Source organism: Saccostrea echinata, unplaced genomic scaffold (genome assembly GCF_033153115.1).
Source record: "Saccostrea echinata isolate AGI-Se365-2 ecotype Australia unplaced genomic scaffold, CSIRO_AGI_Sech_v1 ptg000058l, whole genome shotgun sequence".
NCBI lineage: Eukaryota > Metazoa > Mollusca > Bivalvia > Ostreida > Ostreidae > Saccostrea > Saccostrea echinata.
The window spans coordinates 2649287-2676409 of record NW_026889807.1 but is presented as its reverse complement, the minus strand read 5'-3'; the positions used below and the strand labels follow the sequence as shown (position 1 = coordinate 2676409).

Here is a 27123-nt window from a genome sequence, read left to right as displayed (position 1 = left end):
ATACTTTATCAATTGCAGTAGGTCTCGATGCATACACAATAAGTGCCGTTGACTCTGGAGTCTTTTCTGATTCAAATGGAGAGGGAACAATATTTGCCTCTCGTCCACTTAGATGGATTTGTTTTGATAGTTTTGAAAAAAAAGGATGCCCAGATTGTATGCTTAGCATGGGGATTTCTACCGTGAGTATAATAATAAAATTGATTTTTTTTTTGGAAAATATTTAATGATGTAGACATGGTAAAACCTAATGATAATAAAGTACATAGTTAGAGAAAGACATTTATTGGCATACTGTCTAAATACACCGTTTGTATCGTTAATCTTTTTTTGCCATACTCACAATTAAACGTTATATATACTTTTTAAATCAATGAACTAAATTTAAATCAGGATTTAAATTATGCGACTATATCTCATTAACTATACTTCTTGATTTAATTTTCATATGTTTTTTTTCTATATCAAGGACACAATCTTAATATTTCTCTTAAAATGTGTCGTAAAAGAATTGCATATCACGAAGGGAATCAAAACTAGACATTACCATTACAATGAAACATGAAGAAAAATATCATATCATAATAAGAGATAACGAACCTAAAATGGGTTGTCAATGTATGCTGCATCGTTCCTGACTTTGAAAAAGTTCGTTCTTTCCTTACATACTTTGTGCATTGAATACAAGCGAGAGTCCCAAGTTTCTTTTTTCTTTAATATCTTTTAATTAAACTTTCAAAGATGGTCTTGTTTTTTACAAAGTTAATTCCAAAATCGAGCATTGTGCATAGCGTGACATTTAATTAAACAAAATTAAAAAAAAAAAATTAAATTCCATTGGATTAAAGAACATCTCTTTCTATATATGTGCATTGACATATAATGTATGCTTTACAAAAAAAAATCGTTTTATCTATTTTTTAAAATATATTTAAACCTTCGTTTTATTTTACGTTTCCCCTTATTTTTTGCTCAAAATGGAAATTTGTGAGACGACTTTGGTTTTTCTTTTTAGAGACAATTCTTCTGTTTACAAATCTCAAGACAGCATATCTATTGATCTATTTGAATATAACCTGAACTGTTACGGGAATGAAGTTAATATAAACGAATGTCCAAAAGTGAAACAAGGTTGCCCATCTGGTCGTGCCGCGGCATTAACATGTAAAAGTAAGTTTATTTTATTGTTTTACAAAATATAGAAAAGTAATATAAGAGCAACGGAATCAGTGTTTACAATTTATAATTCGTAACTGAATATGCAACTTTAGAATATTTAACGGATTGACCGTTGGGGTAGCGTAGTTTCTTTAGGTATTGTTCACTTGTAACTTTGATCCATCCCTTTGAAACTTCAAATTGTACGAGACACAGCCTACACATGGAGTGAACATGACGTCTCATTATATTTGCATTCCTAATGCGTAGTCTTAATAGTGCAATCATTAAACAAAAGGCATTGTAGAGTAGGTGCAATTATTTTTTTTTTTTTTAAAGTTCTCTTCAAGAAATAAATCTTAAAGATAACTGTGATCCTATTATGTTCGACATTATAGCATGGAATCATGGTAACAAAAGAACTATTTGAAGTTTTCATAAAAAAAGATCCCGTGAAGATTGCAATCCAGATTTACTCTTTATTACATGTTAGTCTATGGAGCTTGACGCGCTCCCTATAATTGTATACAACAATGTTTTGTGGTTTAACTCCTCTATACTGCTGAAACATGCATATGTGGGTTCGTTAATGGAGCTCCTGCATCAACATTTTAAAATTTACATTTTTTTTGCAAAAATTATCTTTGATAAATTATCCATGGTACTGATAAGACATATACTATTGTATTATGTTGTATAGATGTCAAAGCACCTGACGCTAAAAGAAGTGCTCCACAAAGACATCATAATTAGTCTTGGTAAGAAGAAAAAAAAAATCCTACTGGAAAACTAAAAACAACAATACCTGGGAATTAAATCATTCCTCTGGATAAAATAAATTATGTAAAAACATCTCTGACACATCAAAAGTGCTGCTAGATTATTCCGTTTTGTTGCAGATATATTCATGAAACACATACGCACAAAACCTTGCCCATTTTTTTCGTCTGTACATGCATGGAATATGGAGATAACGAACAATATTTCAGCTCAAGGTCCATTCAAGCAATTGGGAGCAGAGCAAACTTGGATCTCTGAAACATCATAGGTTAGATCAGATGCCATAAAGGAGTGAGCATCTCTTGCAGACTGGTCACGCCCGCCATGTGCTCCTTGTCATGGTCAGTAAAAAAACGTATATACCCATTGACGATTCAGTGTAAAAATAATAGCCTGAGAATTAGTATGAAAACAGTCAGTCAGCAATTGAATTATGGTGACGATAGACTGTATTTGCTGACAAGGTCATTGTATCCACCATAGAACTTTAACTGAGACTGTTGATATTCTTATCACATCGACTTATTTATCAATAGCTTGTCTTCTTTTAGAAATTGTTTACACAGTACATGCCCTTGCGTATCAAATCAACTGAAAGACATAAACCCTATATACAGGTGATAAGGGTATTTTGCTACAAAATTAAGGAAAGTTAACGATAGAAAAGCTGAGGTCATCACGTTTATCATAATGCTTGGTTGTTAGGTTGTCATTAGTGTCTTTTTCTAGTAAAATATCCAAATATGAAATAGAAGTGTCAGACTCTTAGGTGTCTTTTATTTCAAGCTCACTTGGATATATCGTGTTGACATATAAATAAAGTAACTCTTGTTAATTGATAATCGTCGATACATCTAAATGTCAAGTTGAAGGCCATAGCAAGTTTCTCCATCTTCTCATGTGTACGATTTTGAAAAATTCTGCTTCGTATGAATACAAGAATAGATCTGTTAATAATGGGCTCAATTGGTACCCATGGGAATTCCGATACATTGTTGGAAGACGGAGTTTCCAAAAACCACATAGATATTGTCAATCAGAAACTCAAACATGTTTTAATGTTAGAGTAACCGTGTGTACAATCAAAATGTTTTTTTAACAAAACAATGCTGCAGGTGACCAATGACAAGATAATTAAATATACAACTTCCATTTTTATTGAAAAGCAGCTGTCAATGATGTCAAATGGCCTGGAATTGAATTTATCGTGGGGTATGGTTGTATAAGCGTTAGTATGTCGTTTGTTTTGATGTTACTGATTTCTGTAAATTTTCTTGAATTATCGTAGAATTTTTATGCATCCTCATCTGATTTAAACCACTTCTCGAATATATTTTTGTACAGTTCTCCCAAAGTTCCTCCTTCACTACTGTTAATATTTTAGTGAGGGGTAAGGAAAGAAACATAGTAGAATTTCAGTGTGACATTTAACTTAAGGTAGAACCTACGTCGTATGTCGTCATACTGAGAAAATTTTCTTTTTGGTGCTAGATTCATTATGACGTCATAATTAATTTAATGTTACTTTTTCCCGTACTTTCTTCAGGAATGTCTCATGTAATGAAGTTACACAACTGTGATAATGTGAATGACATGCAACTATTTTGAAGGAAATCAAAAATCCAAAGAAATCTAAATATTACAATATCTTGATGAAAAGTGTCTGAGTCAAAGATCTGTTAAAAATTGTGTGTAAATTTTGTAATGTCTATCATGAAATGACGTGCATTCCCTTTCATAATTATTTGTTAATTATTCATAATGGTTGGTATATAATAATTATGTTTCCCGAAAATATTATCTTTTTAAATAAAAAAAAAAATACATTTTTTGATAAATATTCACATTGTAAATCTGAATGTAACCCCAAAACAGTAATTTAATAATTAAATCCTGTGTAAGTGCAAAAAGGTCAACAAAAGAAGTATGGATAAATAGAGTGTTCTCATTCGTTTGCGGGGAAAGGTATATATTCTAATCACTTTTTGTAATTATATGGGTATGTTCTTCATCATATTAAAGATTGAAAGCATTCGGACAAAGACTTTTGAAAAATATTGACAAATTTAGGTGGTAAATTGACTAAAAAAAATATTGAGCACATTTGCCTATATTCGTTGAAATGTGGACTTAATCTTTTATGTCAATTGAATAAAAAAGAATTTATTCTTGAATAATATTGCTTAATATGGTTCAGTTAATAAAGTCTATAAACGACGATGTTTGAAGAAGTATTTTAGTGACTTATTATATTCTCTTTATGACCAGTACCCCTAAAAATGGCTGAAAATATGTAGTCGCTGTGTAAAATTATCCTTCCAAGTTGCACAGACTGCACTACATTTAATAACGAAGAAACATACCATATATTTTTAACTGATTGATAAGCGAGAGCTAATTTATCATTTTGAAAAGTTTGAAAATCTTGTGACAAAGACTTTTCCGACATAGGTTCTACCTTAAAGTTTATTTAGTCGAATGATGCATTGAAGATAAAGAAATGTGGTAAACAATAGGCCGACAGTCAATATGTCATATTTATGAATTACATCAAAAACTTAACAATCATTGACAGTTCAAGTTCATTAAAAATCAATATCTGGTATGCCCTCAGAGACACCAATGATAACCTAAAATGTCATCCCAATGAACGCATATAAGTATATAAAACTGTATGGTAATGTTATCCTACTCTAAGTGTAACTGGTAAGCTGTTGCAGAGTCTGGGAATGCTGTTGTCTTCGGCGGATATATCTATCCACTTTGTCCAATGCATGCACAATTGAGTTGATTAAGATGGCAAATACAGAACAGGATGCTGTGGATTTGCAAGTTTACGCTTGTCAGACAAGCCATATGTTGCTGTTTATTGTCAAATTGGAACACAGATCCAGGATGTCGCAATACTAGAAAGGCATATAGGGACAAGATATCGTCAGAACACAGTTGTGCCGTCAAAATTCCTTGAGTATGAACTAAATCAGTCCAACTTGTATATAGTACAGTTTTCCACATCATTACACTACCACCACCAAATCAAAATTCTTTGAATAATTGATTCACTGTGAGGCCTTTGAAGTTGATATTTGTGGTACTATGAGGTCAGAACAATTGCATGAATAAGTCATATGGTGACAATTCCAGCATCCCGTATTCAGCCTCAAACGGTCTTGGTAAATATCTTGTGCACTTCAGGGAAAACTAATGCTGTTGACGACGTAAATGTAAAAAAAATTGATGGAAATAAGCAACCGTGTGCTACTGATGTCAAGCATGGTCTGCCATATTTTTGGCGATAATTTGTTGCTGTTGATTATAGGTTACAAATGGTGCTTTGTGCAACATTGAAACCATTTGCAAGTGTAGACTGTTAGTACACCTGTTTCCAGTCGCCTATTTTTTTTCAGATGCAGCATTTTAAATAGCGTCAATTTTCAGAATAAAAACGAATCAAAAATATTGAGAAGCCCAGTTTTAGTTAGCCCTTTTATACCTAAAGAATGTGGTAGAGAAACCGACAAAAGAAAAATGTTAAAACCCCAAATGTTTGTATTTTGCAGATCAGGTCTTTTTTGCCCGTGAGTTTTGTGGAATGGCTGTCAAGTTAACAATAGCGTTAAAAAACAATGCATTTTACTCGAATAAATCACATCCACCTAAAAAGAATATATGCCAAAACTATTTAATATCATTCGTGGTATTATTCCTATTATGCATCTATATTTTGAAGGGTATACAATTAAAATAATGAGCCTAGTTAAAAACAAAGACTATGTTGTTATCTGATTTGTTATCTGGGACCATGTATTATCCAATAATTATCACCGGCTCATGTTCATCACATGATTAGAAAAGCATTTTTCCGAAAACCATTGAACGCAAGCTTTTGCTATACATAAATCGTGTCACTTGTTTGCAGAAAAATAGCAATTTGTTGATTCAATGTTGAGTATCGTATTTATTTCGGACTATCCGGCTTCAAAATCATTTCAGCAGAATATACAGATTTTGATCTAGACTTTAAATTTTTCTTGATCCTGGGACCTGGATGAGACTATCTCTTTAATAAATACGAGATCAAGAATCACAAGAGCAATTAGTTCCCCCCACTTTGTGTCTAAATGAATTTGGATCCAATAAACAAAGACACTTAAGCCAACTATAAATATTTTACGTAATACATGTACCCCTTTGTTGCAAAATAGTAATTTCATACTTATTCCTATTTTAGTTTACTCCATGCTTTTAATAGCCTAATTTTACCTGCGATATTGTAATGATTATTTCGTACATAAATTAGTTTCACTAATAATGATGCTGTTTATATAATAAAAGTAATAAAGCATTAACTTCTTGATTGTTGATATCAATCATAGAAATACTTGAATTTAGACAATCAAAAGATTGAGTAGAAATAGATCATTAGATAGTTTTACCATAACTCAGAAAGACATATAATTACCATTCTTTATACTAAGGTCTTCTCATTTTTGTGTCACCTGCAGAGCAGAGAGCTAGCGGCACTTAGGGATTACTTTACCCGGCGTCTGTCTGTCTGTCCGTCATACCTTGTATCTCAAAAACTGTAAGAGATAGGGATTTGTTGCTTTGCACATATATTCCTTGGCGCTATGGCTTTTGTGCATAGCCATTGTTACCGACCTCGTGACCCTTGACCTATGACCTATGTTAAAAATAGTCAATAGTATCAATATATAGCATATTTTGACATTTAAGAGGTACGTCTATGCTATTTAGCATGTGCACTAATTATCATAAATCATTATGAAAAAATACCAGCGTTAAATCCACTTGACCTTGACCTACTTTGCAAAATATACCGCGGACAGTTAAATTAATGTCTTTTGAATTCTTAAAGTCGGGGTGTTGATAATTAGCATTTATACGTTTATAAACTCATGATTCTGTACTTTGAAACTGTATGATATTCAGTTACATGTACCACACAAACTGATAATTAAATACTATGAAAATACATCGGGATCGGTATTCCACAATGGATCTTGTAGACTGACAATTGGACTAAAGACTTTGAATCTGGTACTTATACATGTAAAATGATAAATGGTTTATTATTAATTAATTTCGATTTATTTATTCAATTGAGGGTTAAAATCATATTTTTTCTTTGATTGTCTATCTGTAGATGTTTTTTGTCTGCATGAACTACCATCCAGTAGTAAATAAATAACTTACTACACTTAGAGTAATTTACACCTTTAATAAAGCTACAGAGAGGCAACACATGCGTTTCTTGGAACATTCTAGTTATTATTATAATGTATTTGTAGTTTACTTTACCTATCTCCACAGAAGGCAGCACCTTGTCTGGATTCTCTGTGTATGTATCTGATACTGAAGACTGGGAGTCAGGTACTCTCTGTTATCAACATGACTTCCAACAGATACCTCCTAATAACGTCACATTGGACTGCATCACTTCCGGTCGTTACGTCACTGTTTACAACAAACGAAACGGGACAGCATATCAAGATGTATCAGAATTTTCCTACCTTAATATCTGCGAAATTGATGTGAAAGGTTATATTTTGTAGTTTCATTTTTGGTTAATACTCTATGCTTAGTCATATAATTAAAAAAAAACTACTCTGCTTTATGCGTTATTTACACTTAAGTACTGATGTAAACTGTTAAAGTTGATATGTAAAGTTTGAAGATTAACATTTAAAGGCAAGTCAAGTAAAGCAGAATAAAAATGAAGATCAATAAATTATATAAATAAATTGCAATAAAATTCCTTGTTTAAAGCCGAAAATGAAAATATTCATACAAATATTCTTACATACTAAATACAAATTTATCATTGAGTCAAATGCTGACTGACGTTTTTCATACTAATTGTTAGGCCATTATTTACACACTAAATTGTCGACGGATTTTTCCGTTATTTCCCGATCATGACAAGGAGCACACGGCGGGTGTGACCGGTCGGCAGGGGATGCTCACTCCTCCATGGCACCTGATCCCACCTCTGATGTTTGGAGGTCCGTGTTTGCTCTGCTCCTATTTTGTATTGTATAATGGACTTTTGAGCTTGAATACTGTTCGTTATCTCCATATATTTCATACTTGTGTTGTGCATTTATTCTAGTTGCTATAAGAATGAATTATTTATGTCAAATATGTTTGGAAGAATACTTTTGAAAATAGAACATACTCTAAAAAGTACATAGTTTAAATACTTATCTTTATTACCTTGATTATACAATATACTCGCCATTTAAACTTGTTTACACTCTTTTTTTGTTATGTATAAAATCTTAATTGATTTCAACATATCTTTTGTGCAATACATACAAAAGGATTAGATACACTGTCTTTCAACTTAGTAGATGTAGATCCTCTCTTCAATTTACAAACTAGGAATGCAATGATTGCCATTACAAATAAATTGAGATAATTTACAAAAATTCATGCCATGTAATATATACGAAAATTATTAGTAAACATACTCTGAGTAATCCACCAGTGGTATATCTACATAAACTCTGTTGAAAATCAGCATCAAGAAAATTTTCATTGTCATAGCATTTCATTGTTTCCTGTTTTCTTTACTGGAATCTTTGCTAACTTTTATTATCAATAGCCGTTTGAAAAGCAATCACAATAATGAAATTAGTGTTTTATAGTTATCAATAAAAAGAGGTATTTTAATATGTGTTTTGAATGAGATTTTAAAAACATACTCAAGTAACGAGTACAGATTACTGAAAATTGTTCAATGATAGACCAAAAATTACAGTTAGACTGCCAACTTCTCTGTAATGCTCCCTGAATTTATTTTTTCCGTTCGCTCGCCGTTTGATCGCCGGATGTTGATTCCTTTAGTACTTTACTAATATCGGATTATTTTAATATGTTCATTAACTACATATTGAGGACAATGCGATTTTCTATTAAAACTCGTCATGTGATGTAGCAGTCACCTGATTTTAGCAAATATACTTACAGAATTTATTTTACCTATAAATTTCAATAGCCAAGCTAAAACTCAAAGTTTAATTTACAAAAATTTTCAACACCCATTGTACTTTGTGAAAAGTGCTGTGATCCTATATATATTCTACCAGTTCATTGTTAAAATTATATCTGTGAGATTGCATGCAGATATTTTTTTTATTTTCGCTGCTCAACTGCATTATGATAAGATTTCACCAGGGTTGCCTCACTTTAAAAACACCTTGATACTTCTAGAGCTTATGTGTAAAAGCTAACTATATTATCCATTAAGTGTTTGCACTTGCACTAGATCGATTTATTAAGACCCTTTATATTACCCTCTGTTGTACCTGTGTCCAAATAAACGGCGGTATACGTTAACTAGGAATTGTACGGAAAATATATTTATGAATTAAATCTATAAAAAGGCATTTTATCCAAGTTAATGGCATCTTACATGTAACTATCTACAAATAATATCTTATATAATTATAAAAATTTTTTTTTCGTTATGATTACTTGATCCGCCTGTCACTGCATGCAAATAGTGTCAAGTTTCATGGAATAACGTCAGACTGACAAGCGCATCGCGATCAGTAACTTCTTTATATCCTGCTATGTGGAATTAAATTAACGACAAAACAGCAGTAAGTTTCAGTGTAGTTTAATACTCTTCTACAGTTTAAACTCACAAAATCATTTTATTTTGTAGTGTTTTTCAGAACTGTTAGTTTTGTATGATTAATATTTTCCGTATAAATTATGCTCCGTCTCCTTTCATAGCCTGAACTGTGCTTAATTGTACTGTGTTCACTGTTCGTTCAGCATGCGCTCACCATGCGCTCTTCGTTGAAAGTGAAAGTGAAAGGATTGGTTTTTCTAGGGGAAAAAAGTAAAATGTGCATAGATCTATAGTACATGTATTTGAAACATAAGAATGTAGTTATATCGTGTATTAAAAAAGGTCATTATTTCATGAAATGTTTTATCTACAATATTATTTATTATTTTATTAACTTAACCTTTTTTTTTTAATTTATTAATATAGTCTGCAAAATATATATCGTAAGTTATTGATTAGAATGATTATAAATTAAATCCGATAAAATGCAGATACGTCAGGCGTTGTGACAATTTGTTGTTATGTAACGACAATTTATTGGAAAAGAGATACCAAAGTCAGTTGATTAACCACATGCAGCATAATTACGAAAATACTCCTTTCTAACACGCTTTTCAGCTACTATAAAATGCATCTAAAAACTAGTTCTGAAAATTATAGATATCGTTATGGATTAAATATTTACAGTGTGATGTACATTAATAATGTAGGTAGGTAAAAATATTTATTAGAAAATGTAATGCAATGCACGAAAAACATAGCATTTTTTTTTTAGCGACGATGATAAGAGATAAGCTTTTCTACATACAGTCGTAGTCTATAGTTTAGAGGCAAATGTCCCCTCTTACACTGTAAATACGTAACTATTTTACCGTTCGATCGAAATAAGAGCAACCACTCCCCTTTTGTGAAGCAGCTACTTACTCAATATTTGTAATGCAAACATTGAACAAGTTTATGATATATTTAGTCTGGTTATGTTGGCAACACAAAATTTATTTATATTTTTTTTATCTTTTTTTATTTACCTGACATTAGATAACAATAGAATACATACTAAGCAAGGAAACATCAGAGGCATTCCGAATAAACTTTTCATCTTGCGTTCACTGTTCGTTAAGCATTCACTTTGTTGCGTTCAGCGTTCACTCACCGTTCATTTTGCTTTTATCCAGCGTTCGCTCACCGTTCACTCACATTTCAAGTGGGAAGTAGAACGTTTCATGAACTGTATATGAACTGTATGCTCTGCTCCTATTTTGTATTGTTTAACGGACTTTTTAGATTGAATACTTTTCGTTATCTCCATATATTTCAACTAGCAAATTAACATTATTTTATTTTTTAATAAAACCAATAGATTTTGAAAATCAAAAGTAGATACATTAAAGTGAAGAAGAGGGCATTCAAAGTTTTATGCAAACGAATAATTTAATTAATTGTTCAACATCTTCACTAAAGAATGCACTGACTTACACGAATCCTGATAATTTTGGTTTACCTTGGAAAGGGGTGCACTTCACATATAACAGAAAATTTCATACGAAATTTTGAAATTATTTATTTGACTAAACGGATGCATGTTTTGTGAGTTTGCTTAAGAAAAAAAAAAATGAAAATATGTGCTTAGAACTGCATGACGTGTTTTCTTCTTTTTCTTTCGTAGTAAAATATTTGAGAGAGAATTGTAGGGATATAAGAATCATTTTTGAAGATATTAGTACATACACTGTATTCACAAATATATTATTCCGGTATTTTGAATGGACGATTTAAAAAAAACACTAAAAGAGAAAAAAAAAGTACCTAGCTTATATGAATATAGCTAAAAGATGGTTTTAAAATAGTTAAAAAGTTGTGGAAATGTAGCTTAAAGATTGATCATAGACAGCATATAGATGTTTTGACATTAAGAACAATTATGTTACAGTTCGAAGTAGCGTAAAGAAACTTCTCCTTTAAGTTATCTCACGCAAATGCTGAAAATGAATTTTAGTCTTGTTTATGCTATCTTTTACAGATTGTAATACGGGATTTTATGGGATAAACTGTACAAAGTGCCCTAAAAATTGTTTGGATAACTCCTGTCACTCTCAGGTTGGAGACTGCTTTGATTGTAAAGACGGATACACTGGAGCACGTTGTGATTCAGGTATAGTTATATTTTCCTGCCTTAAATATTATTATAAGCTTAACTGACACCGGGTTGTACAAATATATAGAGGATATTCAATGTTTTGAATCAAAGAAAATTTCAGAAACCGAAAATTCGATGTTTTGTAGTTGGATATGGAATTTATTTCACGAGTGGGACAGGATTTTTTTTCATATTGCGAAGAAATATCAAAAATACTGTCTCACGAGTGAAATAAATTCTATATCCAACTACAAAACATCGAATTTTCGGTTTCTGACATTTTCTTTGATTTTTCCTTTTGCCTCTGTCTTTTCGTAACAAACTTTGATAGATTTGACTTCATAGTTGAGCGGTTGAGACGTCATAGCTTAACAATTGTGAGGTTCAAAGAAATGTTAACATGGATTTCAGAAACATATTTGGGAAGAAATTGGCAGTAAGACGTTTTAATTAGTATCTCTATCTTATGACAGGCCAGAATTTTTTTTTACTTATTTTCATATCCTTTTACACTGTGAGAGATTATTACTTTGGTATCCTTCCGAACTGTGAGAGAACATCACTTTTATTCAATAAATAAATCACAGTATTTCACTGTTGAAAATGTAAAGGATTTTTCCCCTTTACCGGTGTACAATTTTTTAATTTTTTCCTAAGAATGGAAATATTCATAATCATAGCCAAAAAAAGACATCGAACCAAGTATGAAAATAATTCCACAATAACGTTTAGTAGATGATCTCTCTTTATTTTAATCAAAATTACAATGCAAAAAAAAAATATTAACATTTTTCTTGTAAAGAATCTTCAAATGGTCGATACGGTCAAGGATACTTTCTAATATGTGGTCATTGTCCGAATAATAAACAATGTAATAAGGTAAACGGATTGGTTCTTGGGGGGGGGGGGGGTTCCTTGATTGAGTGGAGAAAATGTGATCATTTTTCAAAAAAAAAAAATCAATGCAGTTCTAAATTTAACAAACTCATTATTTTGTGAAGAGTGTTCTGATGGTCTATGCGGACGAGGATGTTCCTTCAAATGTGGTCCATTTCTTGGTGAAAAACCAGGTAACCACGTGAACGGTTCCTGTCCTGATGGATGCTCTCCTGGATGGAGGGGAGATAAATGTGATCAGGGTAATTCATTTTTTATTCTGGATGGAGGGGAGATACATGTGTAATGTTATTCTTTTATTTTTCAATGCATATGTCATAGATATTTAATATGTGTTATGCTTGATTTAAGTTGAATTTAAAGATTTTAAAACCTTTACGTATTTACTAGTTAACGTCCCTATTATTATCTTGATTGTCTGGAAACTATATTGCACTGATGGCAACATCTATAATCAATCTAGGATTTTTGAAGAAGTATCTTCAATATTTTTCTTGTTATATAAAGCAACTTTAATATCTAAGAACCTTTCTGTGCACTTCACAATAATATCTCTGAAATTTATTTGAGCATATATTTCACTTTCATAAAGTGTGGTAAAAGGTCCACATGTTCATTTTGTGAAACAATTGTATAATTTATTGTAAAAATCACCTTTGGCTTTTAGGGTGCAGGACGACTGCTTCAATTCTACCATTTATTGCTCAGCTGAACAAAAACAATATATATAACAAGTGGATTGTCACTCCATTTTGATTTGTTTTGACAATCTTGCACACAAAAGTAAAAATCCACATTTATGAAAAAAATTGATTTTTTTTCAAATAGTTTTGACAATTTCATGACTGTAAATGAGTGTATTTTTGGTCTGCTGTATTCAGGTCTCCCCTTCAAAGGGGATATATTCTTCTTATATAGATGATTTTTTCTTTCACTTTTCTTTTCTTTTCCCTCTTCAATCAAACTCTGTGTGGGACGAAATTTCAATTCCTTTAATCTTAGAGGTCGAGTTTTGAACAAGGAAGGATGAAAATTAGGACAGGAGCACGTCTCTAGAACTTTTTTTACCTTTACCCATTTGTGAATTAAAAGAGCTTTAGTTTTAAGCCATGCTTTTTAAATTCATAAAACGTTTTGATTTTTAATTCATTTAACCATTTTTTAAAAATCTAAACGTAGGTCGCTGTAAAATGTTTATCAACCCCGCCGTTGTATTTATTTCACATTTGGCTATTAGGGTGCAGGACGACTGCTTCAATTCTACCATTTATTGCTCAGCTGAACAATAACAATATATACCAAGTGGATTGTTACTCCATTTTGATTTGTTTTGTCACATAAAACGTTTTGGTTTTTAATTCATTTAACCATTTTTTTTAACATCTAAATGTAGGTCGCTGTAAAATGTTTGTCAACCCCATCGTTGTATTTCTTTCATTAAATGAAAAGCAGTAAAGCATCTGGAGAAAGGACATTACTATAAAATGACAATGAAATTAATTTGAATAATTTTTAAATTCCATGTGAAAAGGAGATTAAAGCCTGATAATTTTTGGGTATTTGTGTATGAGCACATAATTACGTGCTATAGCAAGGTCCATGTTGTTCTTAAACAAAAAAAACTACATATACTCTCACACATGCCGCATGTAAAGCTGATATCTCTGAACAAAATATATTGCACTGATTCACTTATTTAAATATTTTAGGTGAACAGGTTGTTATAAACAATAAGGTGCAAAACTAATTTACAGAAAAATATATATTGTGCGTAAGCGTTTCAATTGTTAATCCCGCATTTGCAAAGAAAAGCATTCATTCTATTGTTCATTTTAATGTCTACAAAAATAATCGTATTAAGTAAGTTTGAGTACGTAAAATATTGTATTATAGATCTGTACGTCATGGAATGTTTCTTTAATGGAAGAGCATTACCGATTCATGTGGCTTTAAAAACAGTTCTATTAAGTTAAGGGTTAATGGATCGAATAAGGGAAGTAGCTTTTATTAGATAAAGGAGAAAATATTCAGTTCATGTTAATATATTTCGAAAAAGTGTATTCAAATTGAAGTGAAAAGTACTAGACTAAGGTCTTTGTTAAAAAGATGTATTCTAAAATCTAATTCAAATTTTATCAACATTAAAGGTACGATAAATTATTAATTGAGATTATGTAGACTGTACCAAGGGCACAGCAATGTTTCACATTTACACAAAATTATGGAAAAAAAAAACACGCAAGGATTTTCAGTTTAAGACGAGTAGGGTTTGTCGATTTTTTAGTATTTATATACAGGACTGAGGAGGACGGTTGAAAGATTGATACTTAAATGTATAGGAGATTATTTTCCTTATCCAATCCTGTACCACCACAGGTTTATTAATAGTTACATGTATATACATAAATGCAGATTCACAGAAACTTCTTTTCATGAAGCTAGGAGCTTTCTACCACACAAAATAAGTAAAGCCCAAGCATGCATCATGGAATAAAAGAGAAAGACGGTAGTTTTTTTTTTTTTGTTGAAAAACTCACTCTACATAAAGGATATTTAAATTTTCAGAGTTGATGTGTAAGCATACAAAACGTTGATTTACCTATATCAGGTGAACTGTAAAATTTTAAAGCAAGTTTTGTTCAAAAGATTAAAATTTGTTGTCTAGAAACTAAGTAAGGGGAAGTTTATTTTTAAAAGAATTGCTTTTTTATGTTCAGTTATGAAAAAGCTCTTAGCTTTAATTTTTTTTCTATTCTGTTTTAGGATTTATTAACCGTGTCAAAACGGAAGTTTTTTCTTCTCCGTCTAGGCTTACTTGGTAAATATAAGGAGAACAAAAGAAACAAATAAAATTCAAAATGTGAAACAAGGCCAATAGTCATTGATTTACGAAAATATCTTTATAAAAAAAAAGAATGTTGCAACTACCGATGATTCCACTAATAAAACTAACTTGTCAGTTTGGAGTGATTTTAAAATATAATCATGATGGACTTCAATGTATGGTCAAAATATGAATATAAAGGTTCACGTAAAACAATATTATGAATGTTTAGTCGATAGCACTTTCTGCGTCTTCGATCAATATCTTTCGACATGGATCCTTAAATTATCATATAGACCTTCACCCAAGTCCATAATTGTGAAATATGTAAAAAGCAAGGTAAATATTCGACTTCATCACAGGTAGCATTTGCAAACAAGGACATTGTTACAACAACGACTTGCAAAACGTTAACTTAAAACAGTGCACTGTTTACGGCAGCGTATTAGTACCTTGTAATTTTTTTTTTTTTTTTTTTTTTTTTTTTTTTGATTTAAAACTCCAACTTTTAGATTGATTTTCCCAACTTTAATCTTGGCTTTCCGAACTTTAATCTTGGCTTTTCCAACTTTAACTTTAACAATTGACGGTTCCAACTTTAAAGTTGGCTTTAGAAACTCCCAACCAGTTAAAATTGGGTCAGAAAAGGAGATAACATGATTCCAAATCTTTTCAAGATTTACTTAAACGATTTATTGAATTATCTCCTAAATTATGAAGTTCTGTAAGATTAAATAAAACCTCTACTCATCAAAACCTCGTGTATACTGATGACACCGACCGATGTCTCTTCCCCCTTTCTTCTTATCAAGGTCTACAAGAGAAACCCAACATAGTAAATACATACTGTAAGCATTGGTGCCTCAAACGTAACAGAAGAGACAAAAGTTAAGATTTTTAATTCATCTGGTAGGCTCATCAGAATTCTTTTATATCTGAACAATAATAACATCGAATGTGATAAACATTACAAGTACCGGTAATTGGAGCTGACAATTAATGCATCTTGAAAACTGTACAAAAATGACTGTTGCAACAAATCAAAGAAAAAAAAATCTTAAATCAACCTTCAGAAAAGACATTTTCACATTCAACCCACCAGTTAAAAATACTTCTAATGTAATTTACCACAATGTAAACCCAATTATCCTGTTTGGTTAGGAGATTTCTTTTTCAACCTTTAACTTCCAAATGTAAGAAAAATATAAAATTTAGTGATATTTGAGTGTGTCACTGCAACAATTGAACGTTAACTGAAAAAAAAAAAAAAAAAAAAAAAAAACATAACAAGGTTGCTTGTATCAGCACGTAGAGCTTAAATTGAAACTGGACGATATAAAAAAAATACCAAAGTTAAACGAATGTTTACTATTTCTGATAAATGAAATGTTCAGGATGAAATATATTTTTGATATGATATTCAGTTTCCACAAAAACTTATTTCAATGCTATTAAACTATATCGGGATAGATATTCCACAGTGGATCGTATATACTGGAAATGGCAATAAGAATAGACAGAAATCTCTTTTGGATGATTGTTGGAAACACGTTTTAATAAAATGATTCATAATTATTTCTAATAATTTTTTTATATCATTTGAGGGTTGGGAACCATTTTTTCTTTGATTGTTACATTCTATCGGAGTCTTATACTTTCCGTGGATGCGTTTTCTTTGCCGGCAAATGCATGAGGAATCTTGCTAGTGATTAGTAAGTGGCTTACCACTATTAGATTTATTTACATCTTTAATGATGCTACAAAGCAGGCAACACATACCTTCCTTGGAACACTCTAGTTCTCTCTTAGGTCTCCCTTAGCAACGTTTCTCATGTGAGCGACCAGGGTTCAGCCAAAAGAATGTTCGAAGTTTTTTTCTCATTTTTTTAATCTTAATTTATCGATATTATCTATAAAGTGATGTCTTGACTTCATTTTTGTTCAAATTTTAGATATTTTCATACTTTATAAATTTTATCATACTTAATGTATAACAAAGTAACCAAGATTGCTCAAGGCAACATATTATGTGTAGTGAGTGAGGAATAAATTCTCTGATGATGTATGATGATGGAAAAGGGATGGAAAATCTTCTTGCCGCCATGGCACAAGTTTTCTTGTTATTATTATTATTATTCCTCCCCAATTTTTGCGAGCTCGATTACTCTGAAATGTTTAAAGATTTTCACAATTTAGGCTGGTATGTGAAGTATACTAAGAATTCAGTTCTTGAAAAAATTCTTTCCAGTCCAAAGTAATGGCTGACGTATAAAATGGACTTTTGTCCAGCGTTTTTCTCAAAACCGATTTGAGATAAACAAGAGAAATTTTCAAGAATACTAGATCCTCATATTTGTAAATTAACACCTTTTTTAGTTTGTTTGCTGCACTTTCTCTTCGAACAGGAAGGGAATATGGGTTAAGGTCAATTTTAATTATATATTTTTTTCATTAATATTCTTTTTCAAGATTTTATTTTATGTATAATAGAAGTTTTTCTCACTTTTTAAAGCTTAATTTAACGATATTATCTTTAAAGTGATGTCTTGTGTTCATTTTTGTTCGAGTTTTGGATATTTTCATACTTTTTTTTTTTAGATTTTATTATACTCTTTGTATAAAGGAGTAACAAGGATTACACAGAGGCAAAATATTATGTGTAATGAGTGAGGCATGAATTATAAAATGGACATTTTTCAGCGTTTTTCTCAAAACCGGTTTGAGATAAAAAAAAAAAGTGAAATTTTCAAGAATACTAGATTCTTATATTTGTAAATGAACAAGGTTTTTTTTTTTTTTTTTTTTTTTTTAATTTTGTTTGCAGCACTTTCTCTCCGAACAGGAAGTGCATGATTGTGGGTTTAGGTTAGTTTTCGAACTCGTTCTGTGGAAAAGATAGCATCTATATTTTGTGAATTCTGCGCAGTTTGTTGATGAAGGGAGCTAAAAATGCATTGGTGTTCTATGATTAGACGAATAAACCTCTAATTCATGTTTTTTTTTTCTAAATAGGGGTAAGTTTTGCCAGTCCCTAATATAATAACGTCATGCATAAAATGTCTTGAATGTATAAGCACAAGTGCGCCTTCCAATGACTTTATATAAGGATCGCTACACATGGATCTGAGGAAACTCCATTTAGGGTAATCTTTCTAATAAAAAAAAAATAGTCATTAAAATTTTGACCAGTCAGAGAGATCGTACTTAAGCAACATTCGGGAAAAAGAATGTAAAAGTGAAAGTCGCTGTGGAAAAGATCTTATCGTTTCGTACAAAAAAGAGCTTAAAAACATGGCAAAAGCAAATACTAAATATATTTTTGAACAGAAAAGATTGTGGTCGTTCTTTTGACAGACTACGAAAACTAGGTCACGGTTTTCCGACCATGTATCATTGGGTCTTGTACTTTTGTAACTGAATTCTGAGATACTTCTAAATTCTTGGAAGCAAACGTTTGATTGGATAATTGAAAGGTTGCTAGGATACTACCCTAAATGGAGTTTTCTTGGGTCCCTGTGTAGCGATCTATGTGAGCGGATCAAATGATTTGATTTTAATGAGAATGGAGAACCATAATAATTTGAGATGGTTTCAGAAGAGCATAAGTATGAATTCATCCACATCTATTTGTTTTATTTTACGCAGCACAGTTAAGGCTACAAAAAGGGGACGGAGCCTAATTTGTACGGGAAATGTTAACTATGACATCATACAAAACCAGCAATTCTTAAAAATCCTACAAAATGAATCAATTTGCTATTTTAAACTATAGGAAACCACCAAACTACATCTGCATACTACATACTATAACATGCTGTTTTGTCTTTAGTTAAATTCCACATAGCAAGGTATAAACAAATCACTGATCGCAATGCACTTGTCGATGTGACGTCATTTCGTAAAACCTGACGCAGTTTGTATGCAGTAAGTGGCGGATCAAGAAATATTTTCACAACAAAAAATGCATTCTATAATTAAAAAAAAACTATTATTTAAAGTGTTTCAGAGGCAATTTACTTAGATGCAATGTCTTCTTTATGATTTTATTCGTATACATTCCGTATATTTCCTATTTAATTGATACTGCCGTATATTTGTATGCAAGTACATCGGAGGGTAATGCAAGGGTCATAATAAATCGATCTAGTGCAAGGGCATACACTCAATTGATCACAGTAAGCTTTTACATATAAACTCTAGAAGTATTAAGGTATCTGAAAAGTGCTGCGATCCTGGTGAAATCTTGAAAATGAATTGATTACATGTATATCTATATACTGCAAGTATATGTGCTATATCACGTGTCTGCCGCATCACGTGACAAGTCTAAATATAAAATCTTATCGTCCTCAATATGCAGTTATTAACCCTAATTACATTTGTCGGATATCAATAAAGTACTGAAAAGAATCGCCATCCTGATTAAGAATATATTTTCAATCGCAAAAATTGCCGATATTTTCATTGCACACCTTAACTGTACTGCGTAACATGTCGTCATATTGTTTTCCCGAACCTCAGCATAAACTAATGTATATATGACAGTCCTTAACCAGAGTTATTTAGTCATGGACATTTAATAGGTTAAATATACAATGATGACCATCGGGCTCATGCTTATAGGCTGCCAGATTGTGTCATATATAGAAACATAAATTACAACTTTGAAAATTGTCTGCTTTACGCATAGAAATGTTTCAAACAAATTGAGTAAAAGTTTATCCCTTTACGAAAAGTGATAACTTATGTTTATCTGATACAACAATAAGTGTTTATTTGGTATAGTGTTCTAGCCCAAAATGGGATGATTTACTTTTTTTGTATGCGTCATATTTATTTTATTACCTTTACTCATTGACATTTAACAAACAAATCCATTACCATGGTTTTGATAAGCACTTACAATTCTATCAGCATTGTGAATTTCAAGGCCCCAATGTGCATGTTTAAGCTCCGAGGTGGGCTTAGTTGATTACGTATTAGAAATGTATAATACATTTTTAGATCTTCATTCAGTAGGCATATGGTCATAAGCAGCTAGACATGTGCAATTGTTAATGTCTTCTGATATGATAGGTCAATCTACACTCGCAGTTTGGGATTGAACTACACTGGCCATAGCTTTAAAAGCTCGGGATAATCAGGTGACTATTAAGGCCGACGAACCCTTTGTTATTTTACAAAAAAAAAAATATATATATAAAATAAAATGAAAAACGTTATCATTCATTATGTTTGTTTGTTTATCTTTGTTTTACTTCCCTCTCATGATTTTTTTACTCATATGGAAACGCCACCGCTTGCCGGTAGAGGGCTGCAAATTTTGACCTTTACTCGGCAATGAGGGCCATTGAGCAGTGAGGGATCTTTTTCGTGCCAGCACCTACTGCAACACGGACCTCGGTTTATACGGTCTCATCCGAAGGACCGGTCTCCACGTCCTACATTGGAATTCGAATCTGCGACGTAAGGATCAACTCCTTACTCCGCGATTCTAGAGCAAACGCTCTAACCACTGCACCAAGCGGGCGACTTGTCACTCATTAAGATAAACTCTCCTGTGCTCGGTTATCCGGCCGCTCATCTATCATCTTTATTTCACATTTTTGACCTTTTCGTCGAGAACTTCTTGGCCAATTTCAATTTTAACTAAAGTAGGAACAGAGCTTTTTCATGTCAAAGGGATTCTGAGTTGTTCAAGAGGAAATTAAGAAGAAAAGTCCGAAACAGGATAGCTTGGGCTCATTAAAAAGTCTTAATTATGAACACTAAGCCGGAGAAGGTGAGACTGATGTAAATGCTTCCTGAAGTAGTACAGAGTCTAGATTTTACAAGCCATGGCCTCCAGGGTTAGGATAAGAAACAAACCGGAATCAAGGTTTAACATTGAAATATTTAGGGATAGAGTTTTGAAAATCCTTTTATTCTCAAGAACAACTGGACAACGAAAAATTAAACTTAAGTAAAAGCTACCTGAGGTAATGTAAATTCTTAAATCCAGAAAATACAACGAATCAATGGGTGATATAAATTCATAGAAAACTTCCGTATGATGTAATTGGGTGATATTAAAAATAAATATTTGCGTTGAATCTAACTATATGACAACTCACAACAAAATGCATATTAAATTGCTTTTGTACAGATGATACGCGTTGAAACACTCGTAGTTTCAAACTTGGAAATGTCTTTTTGATTCATCCGTTAAACATAAGAAATATTTAAAAGTAAACAACATGATTCTATTACATGTAACATCGGAGTAACTGATTTACTGTGGGAGTAACCTTTATCACTATTTTCCTATTTGTGGTTGCATAGATTTTATATTTGTACACCGTGTTCAACAAACCGGAAATTGACAATTTAACAAAAATGCATTATTTAAAGCTTACATAGCTTCGGGAGTAAAATAAAAGCTTCCAGTAAAACATTTACACATGAATGCTTTAGTTCGAATAAGTATGAGATAAATGCAATCTTTAAACGGAATAACTTACTTCAGCTTGGGACATTTAAATGGAGATGATTGTTGCAATATGAGCAAAACGGAGGTGTTGCTTTATTAATACATTATGGTTCTAGATATAATGAATTTTCCATTTGTGTTGTGCCAGTTATTTATCATAACTCATCAATATGGTAAGTTTTCATTTTTCCATTTGTTTAAATTTAAGAAAAAAAACGTATCAAATAATACACCTTGAAAAATATACAAATAAAAATTCTTCAGGAAGAAATAATTTTCATATATCATTTTTAGAAAATCTTGCCAGTAAGAAAACTGTGACGGTCAGTAGTAGATATAATAATGGATACTTTCCCCCAAGTAAAGCTGTGGACGGTGATAAGAGTACTTACCTGCTGGACTGTTCACTGACAGCTTCCGGTCAGAAGGAGGCCTGGTTAACGGTGGATTTAGGGGAAAATAAAAATATTGCATCAATATCAATCTTACATGGGGGCTGTAAGTATTCAAATATTTGATATTTGATACTTTCTTTGCGAAACATTTTTCCCCAAACGATTAATATTTAGTTCGTTCCATGTTGTATATTTGGAATCTGAAATAATTTGGCACATGTTTTTATATTTTTAAACACTTTACACAGTCATTTAAGGCCAGCAAAGGCCAAAATAAATTAACAGTGTGCTATGCCTTCATTCTTGCTTCATTTCTTACCATATATCTATCTAAGTATTGATATTTTTTTAATTTTATTCCCTAGCTTGGGAAGTTGCTGTATATAGGAGGGTTGATAAAAAAATAATGCTACAAGTACTATATAATTTCCAATAATTAAAAGCTTTCATAAGAACTTTGTATGCTAATACCTCTATCTACTTTCACTTTTGCCCTGGCATGTCTTTTAGATACATGCAATACTTAATAAAATTTAAAAATAAATACAATTTTGCGTCTTGACTATCGCAGCACAGCAAGAATGTACCGACGTCCTTATTCACTTCGACACTTGTTTTGAGTCTAATGATACACAAGATTTACGGAAAAAGAAATGAATGTAGAAATTACATTTGGACATAGTTTAAATTTTTTTTCTACAACTCAAAACAACACTGTTTATAGGAAATTGGCAACAAAAACTATTAAATAGAAGAATGTAAGACGTTAAAAACATAAGGTGATGAACTGAGAATCAATGCCAAATATTAGAATAATAAGTTTCGTCTTCAAAAATGCCTTTAGACTGTGCATATTTCAAATGTAACGTCAAGCGGATTAATGCGTTTTTCACGTAAGTTATTGTGACGTAGATAGCATCGAATATACGATATCATGGCCGTAGGAACCGGGGGGCCCCAATAATTTTGCCGATATATAGATTAACATAGATACGATATGCTTGTGTCCCCTCAATAAAAACGTCTGGTGACATTTTTTTTAATTTGCTTGTCAAGAATTTTTTAGTAGTTGAACTGAATATGTATGGCTGTGCCCCCCCCCCCTCCCAAACTGAAATTGCTTCCTACGGGCCTGGATATCATTTTTTTTTCAATCAAATGAGACGTTACAACCAGAAATAAATTCTTAAAAATTTTATATCAGTTATGACATTGCATTTGGATCAATTCTTGTAGTAATTGGGTTGACGATCCCTATTTCCTTCTGTCCGTTACTCTTGGGGGCAGCCATACCTTATTACTCTTCGTTCAACACTGAACGTAATTTAATAAAACCTTCGCAAAGCCTTTACTAAAAAGTGGCATTGTGCATCTCTTATTTTACGTTTTTATCAAACGAATATCTTGGATTTCTCCTGGCAAAACTGGACACTGCAGTTTTATATAACACTGGGATACGTATTTCTTATCAGCAACTCCTTCTATACCACTAAATAAAATTTAATGAGACGTTCAGAAAATCCAGATCACAAAGTGCTATTGTTTTCCTCCTATTTCACGATTCCATTTTGAGATCTTTACAGATATATTTGGTTTTCCATATAAAATCATAGACATTTAGCATTCTTTATATACATGGGGTAGCAATTACTATCTTCAACTCCCATACAACACTTAAAGCTCTATAATGACATTTTACACAGTGTCATTTACCTAGTGCCATTTTACACATCCTATTTTTTAAGTGTCATCCGCAAAAATATTTGGGCTTTCCAAAGGCAAAACATGGACTTTTCCATTCTTTTTTTAACATTGGGATGTCCACCTGTTATCTGCAAGTTTTCCTATAAATAAAATTTATTGAGACATTCAAAGAGTCTTTACTATATTACATAGTGCCATTGTGCATCTTTTAGTCTACATTTTAATATAACAGTATTGTTATCTTGGGTTTCCCTTCTTGTTACATGTATTGTGTAATTACGTTCTGTAAAGGGGACCCTTTTCGTTACGGCAATTCCTCCTAAACACCTGAATGGAATTCAGTTGAACTTTCACAGAATCTCACTTACATGACAAGCAATTTGCCATTATATTATATTATTGGAGAGGGGTGCATCATTTTATGATGAAATATATGGAGATAACAAACAGTATTCAAACTCAAAAGCTTAAATAATACAAATCAGTAGCAGAACAAACACTGACCTCTAAATCATTAGAGGTGCATGGGATCAGGTGCCATGAAGGAGTAAGTATCCCCTGTCGACCGACCACACCCGCTATGTGCTCTTTGTCAGGATCGGGAAATAATGGGAAAATCCATAGAAAATTCATTGTTCCAAAAATGACCTAAGAATTAATATGAAAAACGTCAATCAGCATTTGACTTAAAGATAGATTGTATTTGCTGACAAGGTCATTGTAGAAATTAGAGATTAGAGAGCTTACGATATGATGACCCTAAATGACACTGTTGATATTCTTGTTTCATTAACTTGTTTGTCAATAACTTACCTCGTTTCAGAAACTGTTCATACGTAGATCATGATCTTGCGTATCGAATCAACTGAGAAATGGAAACCCCTTATGCAGGTGATAATAGTATATTGCTGCATAAGTAAGGGAAGTTGACGATTGAAAAGATAAAATCATCAAGTTTATTATAAAGCTTCGTTGTAAGGTTATTATTAACGTATTTTTCTAGGAAAATATCCAAATGTTTTTGTCAGACTCTGTGATATCTTCTATTTCAAGCTCACTGGGATATATCGTGTCGACATATGAATCGAAATAACTTTTGTTAATTGATACGTCAATGTATCTAAATGTCGAGTTAAAGGCCACGGGAAGTGTAAAAAGTCTCAAACACAAGAGTACATAGCTTTAAAAATCTAATATAAATTAAGTTTTAATCAAAAGAAAAAATATGCTATCTCATACAAGAGAAGGATTCATATTATTTTGAAATAGACATGTATAGGAATATAGAAAAATTATTATTGATATATTTTTTTGAGATGGGGAGGTTATTCGTTATTTAAAAATTACGAGATAATTATATAGGTACTCTGAAAGGTTTAGAAAGTCGTCCAAAAAAGAGATATCTGTTGTTTCTATAAAATTACTCTACTCAACACGTCATAAAGAGTAGTTTGCCCTTTATTGTTCACGATGGCTACTTATATTCTATAAAACATGTAGGCAAAAATACAAGCTGTCTATTCCTGGCGACTGATACAAATATATAGATGTAAACACATGGCCTTGCGTTCCAATTCTGTTCTAATATCATTTCATTTCGTTTTTTTTTAAACAAAGTATCACCTTTTGAAGAGTTGAAAGTGTCCAAGATAGATTTTTTATCTGCCATGTTCTGTAATCATTTAAGAGCTTGTACATTAATCACATTATTTATATTCAAAAGAAAAAAAACTGCAAAATATACAGATACATAGACATTACTTGTTTACTTTCTTATTTAAATGTTTGATTTTCTTTATTTCAAAATCATGAATATTTTCATTTGATATTTAATCTTACGATATACAAATATACTCACTTTTAATAGTGTGGAGATTAATTTGACTTTAAAAGATTAATATACATATGTTATATTATAGTAGGACTCGATGCATCCTCAATTAATTCTGATTTCTCTGGTCTTCATCGTGATTCTGATGGAGATGGACAAGTCTATGGATACAATCCGTTTAGAAGGGTCTGTGGGGATGATTTTGATACAGAAAATGCCCAAGTGGTATGCTTAATATGGGGGTTTCTACCGTGAGTATATAACAAGTATTTACTTTAATTCAGACTTTAATAGTGTAGATGATATGACCTCATGATGATAAAGTTCATTATAAGAAAATTGCAATTATTATTATCCTTGGGTTCATGCGCAATATTTGCCATATATAATGCTCATTAGTTTTAACAATCACTAAAGGTCAAAATATATGAGGTGGTTATTGAATTAAAAGCGTGAATAGAACCATGCTCAAAGAAGAATAGATGTATTTCATAAAATCCACCTCATTTTCGAAGCATGAGCAAGTACCACGTAAATCTATATTGACATGAACCTTAATTTTTAAACAAAAAATAATAATAATAATAATAAAAAATTAAAAAAAAAAAAAAAAACTGTAGAAGATCACCAATTCTGAACTTTCTTGAAGTAACTGAAAATCATTTCGATCGTTTTGAGTTATTTTTTCCAAATTCAATTATCATTTTTAAACATGACTTTCAAAAATGAATTCCCAGATTCTTATTTCTTTAGATTTACGGCTACAAAAATTATGCGTCTCAAAACACTGAAAATAAATAAAATGTAAATAGAACTAAAGAAAAGTACACACCACATCTAAATCTAAAAATGAAATTTATGAAATGATGTATAGATTAAGGCTGTTACATGTATTGAATAAAAAAAAAAACCAAAACAACAAATATTTTGAATCTAAAAACTTAAAACTCTCAGTTTTTATCAAATTACTAATTATAAGTTCCTTCTGTTTAGATTTGTTTCTTAATATCCTTAATTGAGACTTTTTATACATTTCATAAATGGTATTTATTTCTTACTGGATTACCTAATCAATGCATTGAATATAAAATGTAAACCTAACTGTGTATTCAATAAAAAAAAATCGGGTTATTCTTTCCCTTTATTTTAAAGAAACATAAAATTTTCAACGTTCAGAATCTTTTACATAAAAAAAACGTAGAACGAATGTCAATCCAAAAATTAAGATTTTATTACTTCTTAGAACGTTTACTAAAATTGACCGAAAAATTGTAAGTTCTGAAAGTCAGGTCACCCTGGGGCCGAGTCTCATTTAATGAATTCTC

General features: G+C 31.5%; 1 protein-coding gene across 1 annotated transcript in view; it reads left to right on the top strand.

The window, feature by feature from the left end:
* Nucleotides 1–21905: 21905 nt before the first annotated feature.
* The window catches only part of LOC133174431 (receptor-type tyrosine-protein phosphatase gamma-like), a 29715-nt gene continuing 24497 nt past the window's right edge, over nucleotides 21906–27123 (top strand). The window contains exons 1-3 of the mRNA XM_061309555.1: nucleotides 21906–22041; nucleotides 22163–22366; nucleotides 25887–26049. Coding sequence (XP_061165539.1) covers nucleotides 21975–22041; nucleotides 22163–22366; nucleotides 25887–26049 — 434 coding nt within the window. The 5' untranslated portion in view covers nucleotides 21906–21974. The remainder of the gene's footprint in view (nucleotides 22042–22162; nucleotides 22367–25886; nucleotides 26050–27123) is intronic.